The sequence below is a fragment of the Monodelphis domestica genome, chromosome 2 (assembly GCF_027887165.1).
Source record: "Monodelphis domestica isolate mMonDom1 chromosome 2, mMonDom1.pri, whole genome shotgun sequence".
NCBI classification, from domain to species: domain Eukaryota; kingdom Metazoa; phylum Chordata; class Mammalia; order Didelphimorphia; family Didelphidae; genus Monodelphis; species Monodelphis domestica.
In genome coordinates, this window is record NC_077228.1 from 287,957,464 (window position 1) to 287,979,065 (window position 21,602).

At 37.9% G+C, this 21,602-nt stretch overlaps 1 protein-coding gene across 10 annotated transcripts in view; it reads right to left on the bottom strand.

The window, feature by feature from the left end:
• Window positions 1-7,840: 7,840 nt before the first annotated feature.
• The window catches only part of MRPL14 (mitochondrial ribosomal protein L14), a 34,138-nt gene continuing 20,376 nt past the window's right edge, over window positions 7,841-21,602 (bottom strand). For all 10 annotated transcript variants that reach the window (XM_056818311.1, XM_056818317.1, XM_056818312.1 and 7 more), the window contains 2 exons: window positions 19,731-19,824; window positions 7,841-8,362 (listed from right to left, as the gene is read on the bottom strand). In XM_056818311.1, the coding sequence (XP_056674289.1) occupies window positions 7,996-8,362; window positions 19,731-19,804 (441 nt within the window). In that variant the 5' untranslated portion in view covers window positions 19,805-19,824 and the 3' untranslated portion in view covers window positions 7,841-7,995. The remainder of the gene's footprint in view (window positions 8,363-19,730; window positions 19,825-21,602) is intronic.

A 21,602-nucleotide genomic window follows, 5' to 3' on the forward strand; every position in this document is an offset into this window, starting at 1 on the left:
TGCAATGATTCTTCATGCATTACCTCACTGGAACCTCACAAAATCAATGATGTGAGGCACCCACATACTATGTATGGATGCATCCTACATCTTGGAGATAAGGAAACAGTCTAAAGGAGAGTATATAACTTGTCAGGGTCTCATAGCTATTAAGTGTTACAAGGTAGGATTGAACTCAGTCTTCTAGACTAAGTCCAGCCCTTTGCCATCTGAAAGATTCACCCCTTTACTATTAAAGAAACTCAAAGATCGTGTTATTTTGTCCATGAGATGGCTCAGGAATTTTCCTATTTTATTTTAATAAATAATAAATAATATATAAATACTAAATAAAATAAAATTATTTTTATAATTTTATTATACTTCCTCTCTCCTTTTCAAAGTTAACAAGGTAAACGGGGTATTTCAGGATCCTAGAAGTGAATTTACCAGCCTGTCCCCAAACTAGGGTAAGGAAAGGAAAGGGAGAAAATACAACTAAAGCCTCTTCCCCAATGATAATGGGAGAAAGAAAGAGGGAAAGAAAAAGAGAGAGAGAGAGAACAATTAAAAAGGTAAGAGTATTCATAGCAACAAAAGGGGTTAACAATCCAACACCTGAACCAAGCCAAAAAATCAGTTGATCTAGTCCAGCCCCCCACTAAGTTGTAGGCAGAACTCCCAGCTCAGAGAATCCCACACATGCAAAAACAAAAAATAAGGGCTCATTTCAAATCTAGATTTTTTATTTTAGCCTTAGAGTCCAAACAACTGATTATGTATCCTTCAATTTTTTTCATGCTTATTAAAAATCAAATATAGGAACAGAAAAAAGTGAACACACATCTGAGAATCTAAAAAAAAAAAAGATAGCGATGAAATTCGAGATTATATCTGTGACCATGAAAATGTAGGTTTCACGACTGTGAATTGCCAAAACTATAAAGATAATTTTTAGTGTCTTGCTTTAAATCCAAAATAAGTGGTCGCCATGGGAAAAATTCCCAAATATGAAAATACCCAAGTCAGCTGGGTTTTATGGAGATTTTAATTAATACAAATGAAGGAATTAATGAAAGGGAGAGAGAGAGTAGATAGTATGAAGGGCCTAGGCCATTTGAGCCTTAAGAGAAACTAGTCAGTCTTTAATCACTCACAAGATTTGTCCCAAGCAAAACTCCAGTCCTTCACTGAAATCCTCAACTCCTGAACTGAGTTCAGAGACCCAGCTCCTCCAACTAACTCCAAACTCCAACTAAAAAATTCCACCTCGAGCTCCTTCCTTTTAAAGAAAATTTTCTCTTGTGTCACCTCCCCTAAATTTTCACATCTACCAATCGCAGTAGACATTTTCCCCAGGACTGACCATTCTTAGTTCACATCCTCTTTTGTTATCACCTTCTCTGGGTAGACTAAAACTTCACACCTCTTTTGTTAAGCTTGCCATTTGCAAGTTGCTTGACCTTTTAGTGATTAATTTAACCTTTATAGGTACTTAGCACCCTTTTGTATTAGATCTAAAAATAGATCTAGCTTAAGGTTTTAGCTTCACTATAAGTATGAGTTGGGGACTTTTCATTGTTCAGTAAGGAGTTTACAACTTCCCCTAAAGTATGCCTAAGTATGGGTGGATTAATGTTAAAATTCCCAATACATTTCTGACCAAGTACCTTCATTTGTTACAATAAGGGAATAGCTTAACCAAATCTTCTAAGGTAGAGTCTGAGCAGTTTTTAAGATTCACACATCAAAAAGGCTGTAAAACTACGCATACTCTTTGACCCAGTAATACCACTACATCTGTATCCCAAAGAGATCAAAGAAAAAGACCCTATTTATACAAAAATATTTATGGAAGCTCTTTTTGGGGCAGCAAAGAACTGAAAATTAAGGAGATGCTCATCACTTAGAGAGTAGTATATGATTATGATGGAATACTTCTGTACTATAAGAAATGAGAAGGATATTTTCAGAAAAATCTATTTCTATAAACTAAAGCAAAGTGAAGTGAGTAGAACCAGAACATTGTACACAGCAACAGAAATATTGTAACAATGATCAGTCACAAAAGACTTAGCCACCCTGATCAATACAACTAAGACAATTCCAAAGGACTCATGATGAAAAATATTACGTACTTCCAGAGAAAATTGAACTCTAAATGAAGAATGAAGCATGTTTTTAAACTTTATTTCTCTTGCTTTTTGTCTTGTTTTGTTTGCACTTGGCTAATGGAAGGGGTGGGGGGAACCACAACTGGCAAAAAGTTGATTACAGATATATGACAACCACTTACAATCTCTTGGTGGTAGTAGGAATGGAGTTATCTTTCATGCTCGATTTTTTTCTTTTCATATTCTCTTGTTTTAATGCCTATATTTTCCCATGGAAGTTAAAAAGCAAAATTAATATTTAAAAAAAAACAATAGCAATGTTGACTGAAAGTATTATCAACCAAAGAGTTTTATAGTAAGTCCAAAAAGAAGCCCTAGGCACAAATGTTACACAGTAATGTTGAAATCTATAACTCCCAATCATTTGTCAGTTAATCCTCCACACACAGGCAAACCAAGAACTTCATTTGAATTCAATTCCAGTCTTCTTCCACACCAAACCTTTTAACCAAAGCTGAAATTGTAAAAGACTAATTAATTAGCTCAGCTGGTGAGAAGGATGCTAATGAGGCCAACATACAAAGAAAAAAACTCTTACAGGACCTCAGGTTATACCAGTAGCCAAGGCCAGTCATGGTGAAAATATACGCTATGGTCACAAAGGGATCTGGCTATAGATGTGTGTTTATATGCATCAGAAAAACTGGAAAATAATGCCAAGTGAATGTCCTTCTGCCAGGGTAAGACCAGTCACTGTCTCAGAGGGAAGGTAGTCAGATAAACAAAACTAGTCAATTTGACATTTTAGATCATTAGAACTGAGAGAGATCTTAGAATTTATTTAATCCTAATCCCTTTATTTTTCAGAGGAGACTGAAGTCAAGAGAGGGAAGATGAATTGCTTAAGGCCACCTAGCAAATTAGCAGCAGAATTGACTAAAACAAAGGTCTTTTGATTCCTACTCCAGTGCTCCTTCCCTCCTTCCACTATTCCAAGTGAACACCCAAACCAACCTACTTTCTGTTGGAGGTGTTAAAGAGGGCAAAAGGAGAGGGTACAAAGAGGTAGAAAACATCGCTTGAACTAGATAATCAGGTCTTCAGACATGCCAGGTTATACTTGGCATGTGCCATATTTGATTTAAAACAGATTTGCAATCCTGCTTTCATAATACCAGAGGGTACCCATGTCATCTCTGGAGGAGGTGTCACAAAATCTCAAAGCAAAAATTAACTTCAATTCACATTTTGAAAAACAGTCACACACAGATGCTATGAGTATTTTTACTGTGGAAAGGTGTCACAAATTCAAATAAATCTGCCTCCAATAATGGTGTGGAGGAGACCCTGGCTCCTCAAAGGTCATACCCATGGATTCCAAGCTTTGGCAGTTTCTACATGGCTGGAAGTCTTTGACTCTGGCCCTAGCAACAGTCCAAATCTGCTTCAGAGAACCAGCTGGGTGAAGCCTGAGAAGCTCATCCCTAGTAGGGTGGCTTCTCCCTGAGGCCAACAAATAATGTTAGTGGAGAGAACAATTCATCTCAAGTCTGATGACCAGCATTCCATTCAGTTCTAAGCCAGTCATTGTGGCACCTTGGCATCTTAAAAGTTGTAAGCCTCAGTTCTCTAAGCTGTAAAACAAGGATAATATAGCTGGGTCCTGATTAGTGCAAACAATGAATCTCCTTGAAGTGGTCATATGTATTTCCATTCACAGGGCATCTTTCTATTGGGCTGAAATTTTACTTTACATAATATGTAAATATTTGTACTTTAAAGAGTGAGGATGGTAGAAAGAAGAGTGATGAGTTCTTACACACAGATGGAAGCATCCTTTTTTCACTTTGTTTCTTGCTTTTATTTTTATGCAACTTGGCTAATATGGAAATGTTCTGTATGACTTCACATACATTGATAAATTGCTTGTCTTCTCAATGGGAGGGAAGAGGTGGAAAGAGAGAATTTAATATTCATTTAAAAAAAAGGCAGAAAAAAGAATGAGGATTCTAAAACATGCAACCACTTCAAGGGACTTGTTCTCACTATTGAGAGATACCTATAATAGAGTGCACTACGCACCTCAAGATAGCCATGAAGAGGTTAATGTAGGTAAAGAACTTTGTAAACACAAAGCATTACAGTTATGGAGGGGCCTCTTATTATTATAATCCCAAGGTATGACAACTCCCACAAAAGTTGGGAATCATGGGGACCTCATATATTGATGAAAATGGAGAAACAAATCTGTCAATCCCTTTAGTCACTGAAGGTCCAAATGACTTGGAAAAATGTGCAGAAAAACAATATGGAAAGAAAATCAGTCCCCACGTTGAGAAATGAATTATGATCAATAACCACCAGGATGGTTTGAAGGAATAAAAACCACAAAATCACCCTTTTAAAAAATGTAAAGATAGAATTATAAAATTAGTGGGAGGAAAAGATGGATTCAGATTCTAGCAAAGTTGCTGATTTCAATGTCAGGCCACTTTATGTGGAAGACAAGAATTTACAATAGCTGAAGCAAGGACAGGCCAAAAGTCAGGGTCAGGAAAAAAAGACTAAGAAAGTGCAGGCATGAGGCTGAGAGCTCAGCTCACAAGTAAGGCAATGTAAATTAGATAAGATATCCAGGTGAACAATCAGAAAAACACTGTGCTTGACACTGTCAGGTATGGCCAATGTGTTGGTCTATTTTGCTTAACCATAGTTATTTGTTACTCCAAAGAATTGGGGGAAGTGGGTAAAAGTCAAGAAAGTATGATGATTTCTTTAAAGCACTAATAACACTTTGTAAAAAAAGAAAAACATTATGTCCATTCCAACTTCTACTTATTCTTAGTAGTGAATGAGCATTATCCCTATCTGCTTTTACTAAGAGCTCACAGTTGGTGCTTTAGAATTTGCAAATGGTCAACATGTATTATTTCATTTGATCCTCATAACCAGCTTCATGATTTAAAATTACTATAGGTATAATTTATCCCCCTTTCACAGAGGAGGAAACTGAGGCAGAGATTGAAGTCTTTCTCTCACACGACTAAGTGGCCAGGCCTGAGTTTCAAAGCCAAGACCTCTGAGTATTGGTTCTCCTACTGAAGTATACTTTCTGCTACACCACAGTTGCCTCTCTGGACCTCATTTCTCATTAGTGTCTTGTTCCACTACTAAGAACCTTCGAAGCCTCTCAACTATCAACAGAATAAAAGAATCCCTCTGCCTAGCATAAAAGGGTCTTCACAGCATTGATTCTAAGGTGGAAGATAAGGGTTTAAAAGGGATGCCTTCATAATCTGGCTCCAACCTCCTTTCCTTTCTCAATTCCCATTACTCCCTACTTTATATCTTCTGCGTTCCAGCCAAACCAGACTAAGGCATGCCAATGAATGCCTTCACCTTTCTTGACACATCTCTGTACATACTAAAACCATCTTCTTCCTTCAAGATCCAGCTTAAATCATTCTTTCTTCCAGGAGGCCTTTCCTGATTCCCCACAATGGAAAGTGTCTCCTTCCTGAATTTTTTGTGTGCATCTTTTCTTTGTACCACACATATTTGTCTACATAATATAGCCTGCTTCCTCCCCGTTCCACTGCCCTTAAGGGTAAAGGGCTTGCCAGTTTTCAGCTCTATCTGCACACCAGGTACATAGTGGACACATGATAAAAGTTTGCTTAATTGAATTGTCAGGGTCTCTCTGCCACTGAAACAGCTATGGCAAGAGGTGTGGTCAAAAGGAATTGTGTTGGGAGCAAAGGATACATCTCTTTTTTCTGTTGACTGCTCATAAACTAACTTCTCTTCAGTAAATGTACTATGTGACATTTGCTTGGGGGTTTGTTGGGAAGTGTCCAAGGCAAAAGAAAATGTATCTAAACTTTTTTTTAACCCTTACCTTTTGTCTTAGAACCAATACTAAATATCAGTTCCCAGGCAGAGGAGCAGTCAGTGCTAAGCCATGGGGGGTTCAGTGACTTGCCCAGGGCCACACAGCTAAGAAGTGTCTAAGGTTAGATTCAAATCCAGGACCTCTTTGTTCCAGACCTGGCTATCTATCCACTGAGTCACCTAGTTGCTCTTATGAATTTTTTTTTTAAGAAATGAAAAATAAGGGGGCATCTGGGTAGCTCAGTGGATTGAGAGCTAGCCCTAGAGACAGGAGGTCCTAGGTTCAAATCGGGCCTCAGACACTTCCCAGCTGTGTGACCCTGGGCAAGTCACTTGACCCCCATTGCCTAGCCCTTACCACTCTTCTGCCTTGGAGCCAATACACAGTATTGACTCCAAGACGAAAGGTAAGGGTTTAAAAAAAATGAAAAATAAAACACTCTAAAAAACACATTAGGGCAACAGGTGACTTTCATCATGGCTCATGAACCAAAGCAACATGAGGCAAGTTAAAGAGCTGCGGTGATGTAGTTAGTACCCCTTCAGGGGTCAAGCCAATGATCTTGACACAGCTTCACTCACTACAGGAACTGGCCTCAGGCTTCAGGGGTGACCTGTGGATTCCAACTGTGGGAAGAGCTGGGTATTGCTGAAATGAGACAGCGGTCACATGGATATACCTGGGAAGATCAGAGGGTAAGATACACATCTTCGAGTGATGGAGGGGAAAAAAGGGCAAGTTTATAAACACTGAGAAACCCAATCTGCAATTATAAATATTTCATGGGCAAGAGAAAGTTGTACCAGCTAAGAGCTAGGGTAGGGAAAGCGGACAGCAAATTAGATCCCAGTTTGCAAAGTGATAGGACAGCTGGAAGAAAAGCAAAGCTGAAGCTCTTCTGAGCCATGTTCTGCAGGCAGCTGCATCACTGATGGGGAGAGGGCTCTGGCTGCCCAATCCTGCTGAAACCACAGCCATTAGGAGGTCAGCAAAGAACACCTTGGGAGGGGAGGCAGAGTTCATGGGAAATCGAGGAAAGGGACACGATTTACTCACACTGGCTCTGGAAAGCCACAGTTGCCGCTAAATGAAGTGGGAAGAAGATGACAGGATGAAGAGGACAAAGGGCTGTGAAATGGTAAAGCTGCAAACCATGAGGGTGGGAGACTAAAAAACGTGCTTCCGGCTGACAGGAGGGTAGGAGGACGTTATGAGAGACTACTCCAAGAAATAGGAGGGTGGCTACAGGGGGCACAGGCCTCCCTGGGCAGGATGCAGGAGAAGCAGTGCCCTGGAAGCTGTAGGCCAGCTAGAGGACTAAGCCAGGGGACCAGAGCCCACCCAGGGATGTGCTTCAGGGAAAAAGTCGAGAACAACCCATTTGACCTTTCCCCTACTCTAAGATGCACCATCTCTTCCTCTTCCCCACAGACTTCCTTAAACCAGTTCAGAGACCAAAAAATGGAAAGCCTCCTGAGCAGCAGTCATCACAAGGGTAACATCACACCTTCTTTTGCAAAGGATGCAAAAAATGAGTTTATTAGGCTGCCCCTTCCTCTGCCACGCCCAAACATTGCAAAACAAAATGGCTACTCCTCCAAGAGATGCCCGAAATAAAAAGGAAGGGAGAAAAGCAATACTAGTCCTCAAAACATCCAGAGGTTCCCGGAACGGAGTTAAAGGTCAGGGAAATGCTGGGGACAGAAGACTTCCTGAATAAGCAAGATGGGAAACTAAGGTGGAAATCATTTGTGGCAAGAGAGTGTGTCCCAGGACGTCCTGGAGGTTGCCTAAGACCATCATATAGTGGTTAAGGGATTTGAGCAGTCATAGAACAAAAAACTGTCCAAGAAAATACACATAAAATATTTTTATTACTTCAGAATTTGGTTCTCCTTCCATGCTGGGGGTAGAGGGGATGGAAGGGGAAATTGTCCCCTTCCCCCAAGTGCCAGTGTGTGTGAAGGATGCTCCATAAACTGTCTCCCTCCTGCCATCGGGCCTGACCCCTCACACGAAGGTCTGGGCGATGGCAAGCACTTTGGAATACTCGCCTTCTAGCCGCCGGAGACTCGTTGGGATGGGTACTTTGATGCGGGTGCCCACGGGGTTCCCATTATCCTCGATGAGGACCACATTGTTCGAATCAAACCTGGGTGTCATGCAGGGCCCGGGCATTCGGTGCCCCACAATGAGGGCTTTCTTCTTCTGCCCCTTGATGGCCAGCAGGATCCGGTCTCCCACCTTGCCAACTCCCGTCTTATTGTAGACATGGATGCATCGAGGGGGGCGGTGGTAGGACGTGTTCCCCAGAGCACTATTGTCTACCACTCGCACTCGGGTCATCTTCTGTATTGCCCCAAGGGCCCCCGTGGTGCTGGAAAGAGGAGAAAACAATCTGGAATTAAACAGGACACTCCACCAAGCAGGTCTGGGAAGCAGGACAATTCTATTCAGCATGGACTGATCAGGGACATTCCAGGAGGAAGCCCATATATCACAGATAGACCCCCATGTCACGATTCAGCCCTGATATGCCCCCCCACCCAGGACTAAAAGAAAGACTCGGTCTATGGCAGGAAGGTGTATGCTCACAGTGCAGGATCTCCCTGGGTGGGATGTCGACCACCAAACTCTTAGTAAATTAAGTCTGTAAGTTGATGAAGGTCATTATATGATTAATTGATTTGGCCACAGAAACATACCTAAAAAAGTCAAAGGTAGGATATGAATTGAGGCCATCCTGAGGCCCAGACTAAAGCCTTCTCCAATGGACCCTGCTGCTGCCTCTATTTGCTTGGGGAGGCTCACTGTGCAGCAGAAAACTCCCTGTATGGATGCAGAGCACCTGCTGCCAACATAGACCTGTACCCCTTTCTGTTTATTGTTCAAAGTCCAACCAGGCAGAGGAGAGAAAATGCTCTCCAATGGAAGACAGGGGCAAGGCCTTTAGATTTGTTCAAAGAAACCAGACTTGTCCACTGCAAAGAATCTTCTTAGTCCAAACTCAATGTCTTCCTTTCCTGAGATGAAAAAAATTTTAAACCCTCACTTTCTGTTTGTAACAACTCTAAGACAGAAGGACAAGGCCTAGGCAATTGGAGTTAAGTGACTTGCTCAGGGTCACACAGCTAGAAGTATCTGGGACTAGTTTTGAACCCAGGACCTCCTGTCTCCGGGCCTGGAGCTCTATTCACTGCACCACCCAGCTGCTCCTCTGAGATGAAATTTTAAAAAACTAAAAATTCATATTAGTATATTCTATTGCTTTAGAGAAAATATGAATTCCTAACTATCTCTTCCAAATGCCAACCATTTGAGGGATCCTGCCTTTACTACAAAGTAGCTGCAGACTTGGCATCAAAATCTTGGGTCGGGGGGGCAGCTGGGTAGCTCAGTGGATTGAGAGTCAAACCTAGAGACGGGAGGTCCTAGGTTCAAATCTGACCTCAGACACTTCCTCGCTGTGTGACCCTGGACAAGTCATTTAACCCCCATTGTCTAACCCTTACCATTCTTCTGCCTTGGAACCAATACACAGTATTGATTCCAAGATGGAAGGTAAGGATTTAAAAAAAAAAATCTTGGGTCAGGAGCCTCAGACTCTTGGATGTGCCTGAGCCAATCCCACAACCTCTCTATGATCTCAGTTTCCCCATCTGTTGATGCCACATTTAAGATGCTCAGGGAGCCCTGAGATCACTGACTCCAGCCTGGTAACTGTCCTTGAAGCACTAGCCAAGCAGACATTCCTAATACACTAAAGGACTTGGACTGCTGAAATTTACTACCTCCTCAATTAGGTTGCCAACTTTTCAGTCATTTCAGCAGTCCATGCCCTCAAATGGCATTCCTGTTCCTATATCATCTCCTCTTCAGTCCAATCTCATGTGCCCATCTCTCATTCACTTATCAACTATTAAGTGAGATGATGGACGTACATTTTTAAAAATTAAATTTCTTGTCAGAGGAAAACACATTCAAATGGTGCTTTTCCTCATTTTCTTCCCAATTTCTATACTTCAGTAATAATTCATTTCTATAGAGCTTTCCAGTTTATAAAGTGTTCTCCCTTAAGACAACACTGTGAAATAAGCAAGAAGGGAGGAGTTAGATGGGAGGCAGAGAAGAGGGAAAGAAGCAGGCATGAAAAACAGCTCCAGTTGACTATGAGACACTGAGTCCCACTCAGCAACACTTCAGATAAAGCAAAGGCCAGTATCATGGTAAACAACTGGCCTCACAGAGTTGTTGTTAAAAAATAAATAAATAAAAGACCCTTTATAAAACTTAAAAAGCTACAGAAATATGAGTGATTGAGCACAGAAGTTCTATTATGTACCCCTGACTCCAGGAGTAAATGCATCCAAATTGAATTCCTATCCTGCCCCTGCCCAGCTCCATCTCACACACCCAGTGGCCATTGACTTACTACCCTTAGGTATCAATGGAATAATGGATGCAAAGTCCTTTATAAACCTTGAACTGCTAGACAAATGTCAGCTATTGTGATGATCATTTTCATCATTACCCTTATGCTGGCTCTCAAAGGTTAGGTTTCTAGTACAGACCTGACAGTGTCTGTTGCCTGAAGACCAAGACAGCTAAGTGTGAAGGTGAGAGTTGGCAGCATTAGCTCTCAAAAACAATCTATCCTGGGCAGCTAGATAGCTCAGTGAATAGAGCACCAGGCTTAAATTAGGAGGACTTGCATTCAAATCTGTGTGACCCAAGGCAGGTCTCTTAAGTTTGTTTGCCTGAAGGGGGAAAGTGTTGGCACCAAAAATTCTATAAAAATCTCATATTCAAAATATATCAGAGGGTCAGCTAGGTGACTCAGGGGATAGAGAGCCAGACCTAGAGTTGAGAGGTCCTAGGTTCTAATGTAGCCTCATATACCTCCTAGCTATGTGACCCTGGGCACTAGGGTCCAACTGCCTAGCCCTTATCATCCTTCTGCCCTAGAACCAATTCTTGTATCAATTCTAAGAAGAAAGGTAAGAATTTAAGGGGGGAAAAAGAGAGAGTGAAAAATGAAACAACTCTAAGATCAAAAGCCACTCCCCACTGGACAAATAGTCAAAGGATATGAAGCAGTAAAAACTGTTAAGTATATATTTTTTAAAAATACTTCAAAATTAAATAATATCATTACTAAACATTTATGTACCAAATGGTAAACCATCTAGATTTCTAAAGGAGAAAGTAAAGGAGCTTAAGGTAGAAATGGATATACTAGTGGGGTATCTCAACCTTCCCCTTTCAGAACTAGATAAATCAAACCAAAAAATAAATAAGAAAGTAAGGAAAATAAATGAAATATTAGAAAAATTAAAGTTAATAGATATTTGGAGAAAGCTGAATAGAGATAAAAAGGAATATACTTTCTTCTCAGAAGTACATGGTACATATACAAAGATCAACCATGTACTAGGGCACAGAAACATTGCAAACAAATGCAGAAAAGTAGGAATAATAAATGCAACTTTTCCAGATCATAATATAAGAAAAATTACAATTAATAAGGGTCCATGGAGAGGCAAATTTAAAATTAATTGGAAACTAAATCATATAATTCTTCAAAACTGGTGGGTCAAAAAACAAATCATAGAAATAATTAACAACTTCATTGAAGAGAATGATAATGAAGAGATAACATATCAAAATCTATGGGATACAGCCAAAGCAGTACTCAGGAGAAAATTTATATCTCTGAGTGCCTATATCAACTCCAGAGATGGAGGAGATCAATGAATTGGGCTTGCAACTTAAAAAATTGGAAAGAGAACAAATTTTTAAATCCCCAGATAAAAACTTGGAAATTCTAAAAATTAAAGGAGAAATTAGTAAAACAACAACAACAACAACAACCACTGAACTACTAAATAAGACTAGGAGCTAGTACTTTGGAAAAAAAACAAATAAAATTAAGTACTAGTAAATCTAATAAAAAAGAAAGAAGAGAATCGAATTAACAGTATCAAAAATGAAAAGGGCAATCTCTAATGAAGGGCTAATCTCTCTAATGAAGAAGAAATTAAGACTATTATTAAGAGCTAATTTGCCCAATTACATGGCAATAAATATAATAATCTAGGTGAAATGGGTAAATAGTTACCAAAAAAAATTTTTTTAACTTCAAAGCACTAATAAGAATGGCAAATTAAGATGTCTAAAGTTTGTCCCACACCACCAAACTAGTGGGAAAAAAAACTCAGCAAAAATCAGTATTAGAGAGACTGTGAAAAGGCATAGCCATGTCCTATTAGTGGAATTGTGAATTCATCCAGCTGAGTTTTAAAATTTTGCATTATTAGAGCAAAATGACTAAATTGTATGTGCATTTTCATCCTATTAGGACATTTTCCACACCAAAGGTTAAAAAGACAGAAGAAATGATTGTACATACCAAGATAGTCATAGCCATATTTTAATGAATATTTATAAAAATATACATTACCCAGAATAACAGAAGAAGAAATGTAATGCTTAAATAACCCTATCTTAGAAAAATAAATTGAACAAGCTAGCAGAGAATTGCCAAAGAAAAAATCTTCAGGACCAGATGGATTAACAAGTGACTTTCCCCAAATAGTTAAGTAAGGATTAATCCCAATACTATTTAAATTCTTTGGGAAAAAAAAACAGTAAAGAAGAAATCTGATCAAATTTCCTTTATGATACAAATATGTGAAAGCACAAAATTGCAAACAAAGTAGTTGGCCATTGATTGGGGAATGGCTAAACAAAGTGTGGTTCATGAATGTATTGAAATATCACTACCATAAGAAGTGACAAATACAGAGAAGCATGAAAAAACATATGAACTGATGCAAGAGATATTACGTAGAGCCAGGAAAACAATATAAATGGAAAGAACAACCATCAACTGAAACTAAAGGCTATTTTCACTACAAAGAAGAAATATGAGAAGACACTTCTCCCACTTTTTGCAGCAAGGTGGGAGACCTTGGGCATGGAAAACTATATTCAGAGTTAGACTTTTTTGATACAATAGTTAATTTTGCTAACTGTTTTTTCTTCTCTTTTCTTTTTCTTTTTATAAGGGATGCCTCTCTGGCAGGAAAAGGATAGAGGGATACAATGGGAAATGCAGGCTTTATATGAATAAAATATTAATTTTTAAAATTTCACTAGTGCAAACATCAACAACATGGAAATAGGTTCTGGTCAAGGACACAAGGAATACCCAATGAAATTGGGCTGTGGGAAGGGTGGGTGAAGGGGAGGGGGGAAATAATGTGATTATTGTAACCAAGGAATAATGTTCTAAATCGACTAAATAAACTAATTCAAATGGAAAAAAATTTCAACAAGCATATGAAAAAATACTCAAAATGCTACTAAGAGAAATTCAAACTAAAATAAATAGTTTTTCTCATGGCTGCCAAATAGGCAAAGATTTTTTAAAAGTCAGTGTTAGAGAAGGTAGGGAAAGGCAAGGTTACCCAAACTGTTGGTGGAGCTGTGAATTCATCCAATTGATTTTTTAAAAACAATATGGATGGATAGAGCCAAGAGGGTAGAGAAGAGAAGCACTCAGTCAGTTCTCCCATTATTTCCCTCCAAACAACTTTAAACAGCTCAAAATGAATTCTAGAGTGGCAGAGTCAATAAAAGGTCAAAGTAAGCCATTCTTCTAGCCCAACACAACACAGGAGTTTAGAAAGAGAGATCTGTGATAAGGGGAAAGAGGCTGGCCCACAGCCCATGTGGATGAAACACTAGGGATGGAATTTGATGGTGCCAACACAAGCACTTGTGGGAACTCTAAAGCCAGAAAGCTATTACAGGGCACTCCTATGCTAGCAGTGGACACAAGAAAAGATGCTGTTTAGCAACCCTATTGCCTAAACACATTTTAAGGGTCATAAATCAAGAGCACAGAGGTTCGCTTTCTGTCCTGATGTAGTGGGAACATGAAGAGACAACTGTTTGGCAACTAGGAAATGGTTTTAGGAGGAAAAAAACAATAAAATAGATATACCATTGGTTAATTTGATTTTAAAAAAGAAAGCCAAATTACTAGTATCAAAAATGAAAGATGTGAATGGAGCACCAATGAAGATAAATTAAAGCAATTATTAGAAGCTGTTTTGTACAATTATATACTAGTAAACAACCTAAGAAAAATGGATGAATACTTACAAAAATATAAACTACCCAGAATATCAGAAGAGGAAATGGAATACTTAAATAACTTTAGCTTAGGAAAAGAAATTGAACAAGCCATCAAAGAGCTCCCTAAGAAAAATCCTCCAGGAACAGATGGATTTACAAGTGACTTCTATCAAATACTGAGGGAATGATTAATCCCAATATTATATAAATTATTTGAAAAAAATCAATAAAGAAGGAATTCTGTCAAATTCCTTTTATGATAAAAATATGGTTCTGATACCTAAAACAAGGAGAACAAAATCAGAGAAAGAAATAGACCAATTTCCTTAATATCAATGTAAAATTAAAAAAATATACTACCAAGGAGATTGCAGCAATATATTACAAAGATATACATTATGACCAGGTAGGATTTATATTAAATCCAGCCTCAGACACTTATTACTTGTATGACTCTAGGGAGTTACCTAACCCTGTTTATCTCAATTTCCTCATCTATAAAATAAGCTGGAGAAGAAAATAGCAAACCACTCCAGAATCTTTGCCAAAAATAACCCAATTGGGGTCACAAGAGTCAGACACATCTGAAAAATGACTGAACAACAACAAATTAGTATCATTGACCATATCAATAACAAGAAAAATCATACAATCTTATCAAGATAAAAAAAAGCCTTAAAAAACTATAATATCTGTTCCTATTAAAAACACTGGAAAGGGGGCATCTGGGTAGCTCTGTGGATTGAGAGCCAGGCCTAGAGATGGGAGGTCCTGGGTTCAAATCTGGCCTCAGACACTTCCCAGCTGTGTGACCCTGGGCAAGTCACTTGACCCCCATTGCCTAGCCCTTACCACTCTTCTGCCTTGGAGCCAATACACAGTGTTGACTCCAAGATGGAAGGTGAGGGTTTAAAAAAAAAACACTGGAAAGCAGAGGAGTTAATGGAAACGTTCTCAGAATGATAAGTAGTCTCTATCTAAAACCAAATGCAAGCATTATCTGAAATGGAGATAAATTTGAAGACTTCTCAAAAAAAAAGATTGAGAGTGAAGCAAAGACGTCCATTATCAGCACTATTATTCAATATAGCACTAGAAATGCCAACTATAGCAATAAGAAATTGAAGGCATTAGAGTAGGCAACGAGGAAACAAAACTATCACTCTGCCGATGATATGATGTTATACTTCGAGAATCAATTTAAAAATTAGCTGAAATAATTAACAACTTCAGCAAAGTTGCAAGATATAAAATAAACTCACATAAATCATCAGCAATCCTACATATGACCAACAAAGCCCAACAGGAGATAAGAGAAATTCCACTTAAAATAGATGCAAACAATATAAACTAATGGGACTATAAAATGCCTGCCAAGACAAACCTAAGGATTACATGAACACAAGTATAAAACACTTTTCAAAACAAATAAAGCTAGAACTAAATAATTGGGGAAACATTAATTGCTCTTGGATAGATTAGGCCAATAGAATAAAAATGACAACTCTAAGTTAGTTTACTTATTCAGTGCTAGAAAAAAAAGACTAATAAAATTCATCTAAAAGAACAAAAGGTCAAGAATATCAAGGGAATTCACAAGAAAAAAATGTTAAGAAAGGTGGCCTAAAGTTCCATATTTCAAATCATTACAAAGGAGTAATCTTAAAAACAATTTGGCACTTGCAAAGAAATAGAGTGTGGATCAGTAGACTAGATTAGGTACATGATACATAGTAGCAAATGACTATAGTTACCTAGTGTTTGATAAACCCAAAAATCCAAGAACTCACCACCTGACAAAAATTTCTGGGAAAACTAGAAAGCAGTTTGGCAGAAACTAGGCATAGAGGGGGCAGCTGGGTAGCTCAGTGGATTGAGAGCCAGGCCTGAAGATGGGAGGTCCTAGGTTCAAATCGGGCCTCAGACACTTCCTAGCTGTGTGACCCTGGACAAGTCACTTGGCCCCCATTGCCTAGCCCTTACTGCTCTTCTGCCTTGGAGCCAATACACAGTATTGACTCCAAGGAGGTAAGGGTTTTAATTTTAAAAAAATGAAGAAGAAAAGAAACTAGGCATAGACCAACCTCTCATACCATATACCAAGTTAAAATTAAAATGGCTACATGATTTTGACATAAAGGGTGATAGCATAAGCAAACTAGGGGAACAAAGAAGATTAACCTGTCAGATCTATGAATAAGGGAAGAGTTTATCACCAAACAAGAGATAGAGGAGATGATGGGAAGTAAAGTAATTTTGATTGCATGAAATTAAAAGGCTTTTGCATAAATAAAACTAAAATAGCCAATATTAGAAGGAAAATAGGAAACTAGGGAGAAAAAATCTTTTGCAGTGGAAAAACTGGGACACTAATGTACTGCTGGTGGAGCTGTAAACCATTCCCACCATTCTGGAGATTTAGCTACTCTGATCAAAACAATTCCAAAGGATCCATGATGAAAAATGCTGTCTGACTCCAGAAAGAACTAATGAACACTAAAAGTAGATTGAGGCATACTTTTTTAAACTTTCTTTTTGTTTAATTTTGTCTGTATTTTTAAATGTTTGGCATGACTTCAAATATATGATCAAAATCTAAGTGCTTCCCTTCTCAATGAAAGGGGAAGGGCAGAAGGGAGGGAGGAATTTGGAACTCAAAATTTTAAAATAATAATTTGAAAAATTTTACATGTAATTGGGAAATAGTTAGCAAAATGAGTAATTTTTTTTAAATGTATAATTATTAGAAAAAAGTGACTAAGATGATCTTACCCTTTCATCCAGCAATTCCACTACTGGATAGCAGATATCTCAAAGGGATAAAAGACAAAAAAAAATGTCCCAGTTGTATAAAAATATTCATCGTTGTATTTTTTGTAATAACAAATTAGGTTGGTCAGTCAATAAGCATTTATTAAGCACTTACTATGTGCCAGGCATTGTGCTAAAAAGCCCTGCTTTCAGAGAACTCACAATCTAATTGGGAAGGCAGCATGCAAACAACTATAAATAAACAAGATATAAAAAGGATAAATAAGAGATAATCTCAGAGGGAAGGCACTAAGATTAAGGAGGACTGAGAAGGCTTCTTGAACAAGGTAGTACTTTAGCTGTGACTTTCAAGGATATCAGGGAAGCCCAGAGGTATAGATGAGGAGGAAGAGATTTCCAGGTATAGTGAAAATGTCTAAACTGAGATGATGAAACAGCAAGAAGGTCAGTATCACTGAACTGCAGGGTACCCAGAAGGGAGTAAGGTGTAAGAAACCTGGAAAGGTAGGAAGGGCCTGAGTTATGAAGAACTTTAAAAGCGCAATAGGATTTGTCTGTGATCCTGGAGGAACAAAGAGGCTTTTTCCAGTAGTTTATTGAATATGAAAGTGACATAGTCACACCTGCACTTAAGAAAGATCAATTTGACAGATCAATAAGTGCCTGTTCACTGGGGAATAGCTGAACAAATTGTAGTTTAGAAATGTAATGGAATATTACTAGGCAATACCATTAAGAAAGTGTCATTAAAAGATAACAAATATGAACAATTCAGGGGAACCTGGGAAGACTCATATGAACTAAGAGTATACAGAGCAAAGAAAACAGAACCAAGAGAACATATACAATGATAACGACACAACCCAGAAGACACCAGAATTCAGACTAATGCCTTGATTCCAGATCTTGATTTCAAAGGATTGATAAAAATTATTCCCCTTCTCTCAATAGAGAGGAGATAATCATATCAACAAATATTAAACATTTATTATGTACTAGGTTCTGTATTAGGGCTAGAGATATCATTACAAAGAATGAAAACCTCTACTCACAAAAGTGAGTATATAATGAGTTAATAGTCTGATGGAAAAGAGAAGTTCATGTAAAAATAGATACAGTATAAATATAAAGTTAATCCATATAAATATGTACAAAGTAGTTAAATACAAAGTACTTTGGGAGGGGTGGGGGGAATCAGAAAAGTACAGTGGATGCAGAATGGATAAATCAGCTTGTCCTTAACTGTTTCTCTATTACCAAGTAAGAGTCTCTGGCAGAGGCAAATTGATTAAGAAATGGCAAGGATGGAAAAATAACAAAGCATCATTTTTTTTAAAAAGTAGTTAAGCCAATGGAATTGCTCGTTGGCTATGGGAGGGTGGGAGGAGAGGAAAGAACATGAATCACGTAACCATGGGAAAATACTCTAAATTAACTAATTAAATAAAATTTTTTAAAAATAAAAATAAAAAGTAGTTAAGATGACAAAAGATGGGAAAGTAATGTTGGTGGTGTTCTAAAAAAAAGAAACACTACAGCATTATTGGGGTGAAGTGGCCCAACCATTCTGCATTTCAATTTGGAATTTTGCAGAAGTGACTAAATTGCCATACCCTTTAACCTAGCAAACCCTATACTTGATATGTGCCCTGTGAGAGAATCACTTTCAACAAAGGATTCATTCCTCTCTCCCTCCCTCTGTAGGAAACATGGGTTTGGCTAATTTTTCCCTGAAAGATAATAAAATTGACCCTAGGAGACACAGTTTGAACCTTGGTTCCCTGAACTAATCAAAGTCTTGGAGAAAATTAGCCTGACTTGGGGCCACTCAGTAGCACATATAGAATGTCAGGCCTGAAGTTGGAAGGACTAGGGTTCAAATCTGGCCTCAGACACTTCCTAGTTATGTGACCTAGTGCAAGTCATTTAACCACAATCACCCAGTCCTTACCATTCTTGTGCCTTAGAATCAACACTTCAAATACTTAGTATTGACTAGACATAGGTAAAAGCTTAAAAAAAAAAGAAAAAGAAAAGAAAAATTAGCCTAACCCATGTTGTTAGAGGAGAGAGGAACCCTATTAGATTGTGGTCCTACTATATCTCTCAAGGAAGTCAAAGGCAAAAACAAAGGTTATTTGTATCTGTGTCTGCTGATCAATTAGGGAATTGCTGAAACTGGTAAACAAATGCAATGGAATATTATTGCACAGAAAAAAATGACAAGTATTTAGAGAAAGAAGATTAGTATGAAGCAATGCAGAGCAAAATAAGTAGAATCAAGAGAACAACTTACTCAAAGACAACAACATGAATGAAAAGATCACTAAAAAGAAATTAAACTGAGTAATTGGGGGAAAAGTTATGAAGTACCAGAACAAACTTCCTTCCTTATGGCAGAGATAGGAGAATAATAACACATAATATTATATACAATCAAAGAAGTTTCTGTATCAAATGTTTTTGCTTAATTGTTTTTCTCTGTCACAAGGAAGAGTTTGATCTGCAGAGGGGTAGGAGATGATTGTGATCTAAAGTCAAAAGGTATCAATAAAATATTTTTGCTAGTTTTAAAAAAGATGTTTTACTGACATATTTGATTTTTACATTGCATAAATTTCCCCCTGCATCCTTCTCCTAAGTCCTTCCATAAAGAGAACTGAAAAAAAAAAAATTTAGCAAATCTAATAACTTATGTTGAAAAAAATCTGATACTACATGCAATATTCCATAATAAACCTCCCACACTTGCAAGGAAGTAGGGAACTTGGCTTCTTGTACTCTTATTCAGGCTTATTCTCTATGAGGAAAAATAAAAGGAAAGAAAATACCTGAAATAGCGCTGGCTTAGTGCTCTGCTTACAGGGTTTAGAAGGGACCCCCAAGGTCCTGAAGAGAAAGCCATAGAGATCCTGGGATGAAATCCTGTGGAAGAAAACAGATTTGTGAGACAAAGTTCTTACTAATAGCTCATATGTACTTTATTTATTTAAACCCTTACCTTCCATCTTGGAGCCAATACACAGTATTGACTCCAAGGCAGAAGAGTTGTAAGGGCTGGGCAATGGAGGTAAGTGACCTGCCCAGGGTCACACAGCTGAGAAGTGTCTGAGGTCAGATTTGAACCCAGCACCTCCCATCTCTAGGCCTGACTCTCAATCCACTGAGCTACCCAGCTGCCCCTTTCATATGTACATTAAACTAGGACTAGGAACATAGATTGGAGCTTATGGAAAGGATATGTAGTCAGCACTCCTACTACATGCATATTATTCACTTATTTGGTAAAATGTTCAACATCCAAAGAAATGGCTGAAAGGCTATTTCCCAGTTCTTTCTGAAGAATTCTAGTTACCAACCAGAGTCTAGCCCTAGGGCTGGAAAGAGAGGAATACACCTTCATGTTGTTTGCCATAGGCAAAGCAGCTACCAAAGCTCAAAGGAATCCAGCAGGAAACAAGTATTTCTTGGTTATTCTCAATTATAGTACTTCCAGATAAAATGGTATAGGGTATACACCTAGGTTGAGGCCAATTCCCAATTTCTCCATAAAAAAGAATTTTGTGAATACCCCTGAAATTTAATATATGTTTATATGCCTTTCTTAGAACTATACTTTACCTGAGCAGAATTATCCAATACTGGTTATCTAACTAATAGCATCCAAACATTATAACTAAATTATTTGCTGTCATGTCATCCTTTCCCCCAAAGGCAAGAGTTAGGAATTTTAAGTAGCTGAGAAGTATATGGCAGGGACTATCTGAAAGAAGCTATAAGTAGTTTTCCTCAACTAACTCTGAAAGCTAATTCCCCCAAAGGGCATTTTCATCCTCAATTTCCCCTGCAATCACTAGTCTAATACTAAGCCTCAAGGAATTTTAAATAGGCAGCTGGAATATCATAAGGAGCCTAGGTTTGTGGTTAAAAAGCTTTACTAAGGAATTAAGGGAAGGACAAATGAAGTCATTGGCACATCTTGATTAAGTATATGACTTACACATAGTAGGCTAAATAAGATGAATGTACCATTCAAGAAGAGAGTATTTTAAAAATTATTATAGTAAATATATTAAATTTAAATAAATAACTCATAAATGAATAAATGACAGGTTTTTTGAAAAGCAAACAAAAAGACAAAAACAAAGATATGACACATACCAAAACATTTATACAATATTTTGTGTAGCAAAAAACTTGAAACAAAGTAGCTGCTTAACACTTGAAATGGCTAAACTAACTATAGTACATAAATGTAATGGACAATTACAGTGCCATAAGAAACAATTAACATGAAATAACAGAGAGAAGCAGGAGAAGTTTTATACAAATTGATACTAAGTGAAATAAGCAGAACAAAGAAAATACATACAATGATTACAATGTAAATGGAAAGAATAGTAGCAATGAAATAACTGAAACTCAGAACTGTAAAATTATAATAATCTATGTTGCCCACAAAGAGAAGATATGAGGAGATATTTCCTTCCCTTCAGAAGTGCATAATATATTGCATATAGTGTCAGACTTGATTGATTTGAATAGTTTTTACAGAACTTTCCCCCAAACCCCCAGTTACTCCTTTTCTGTTATTCATTATAAAATATGGCTCTCTGTAGTGGGGGGAGATCATGGGAACGGAGATGATATAAAAACCAAGAAAATAAATTAAAAAAAAATTTTTTAACCCTTACCTTCCATCT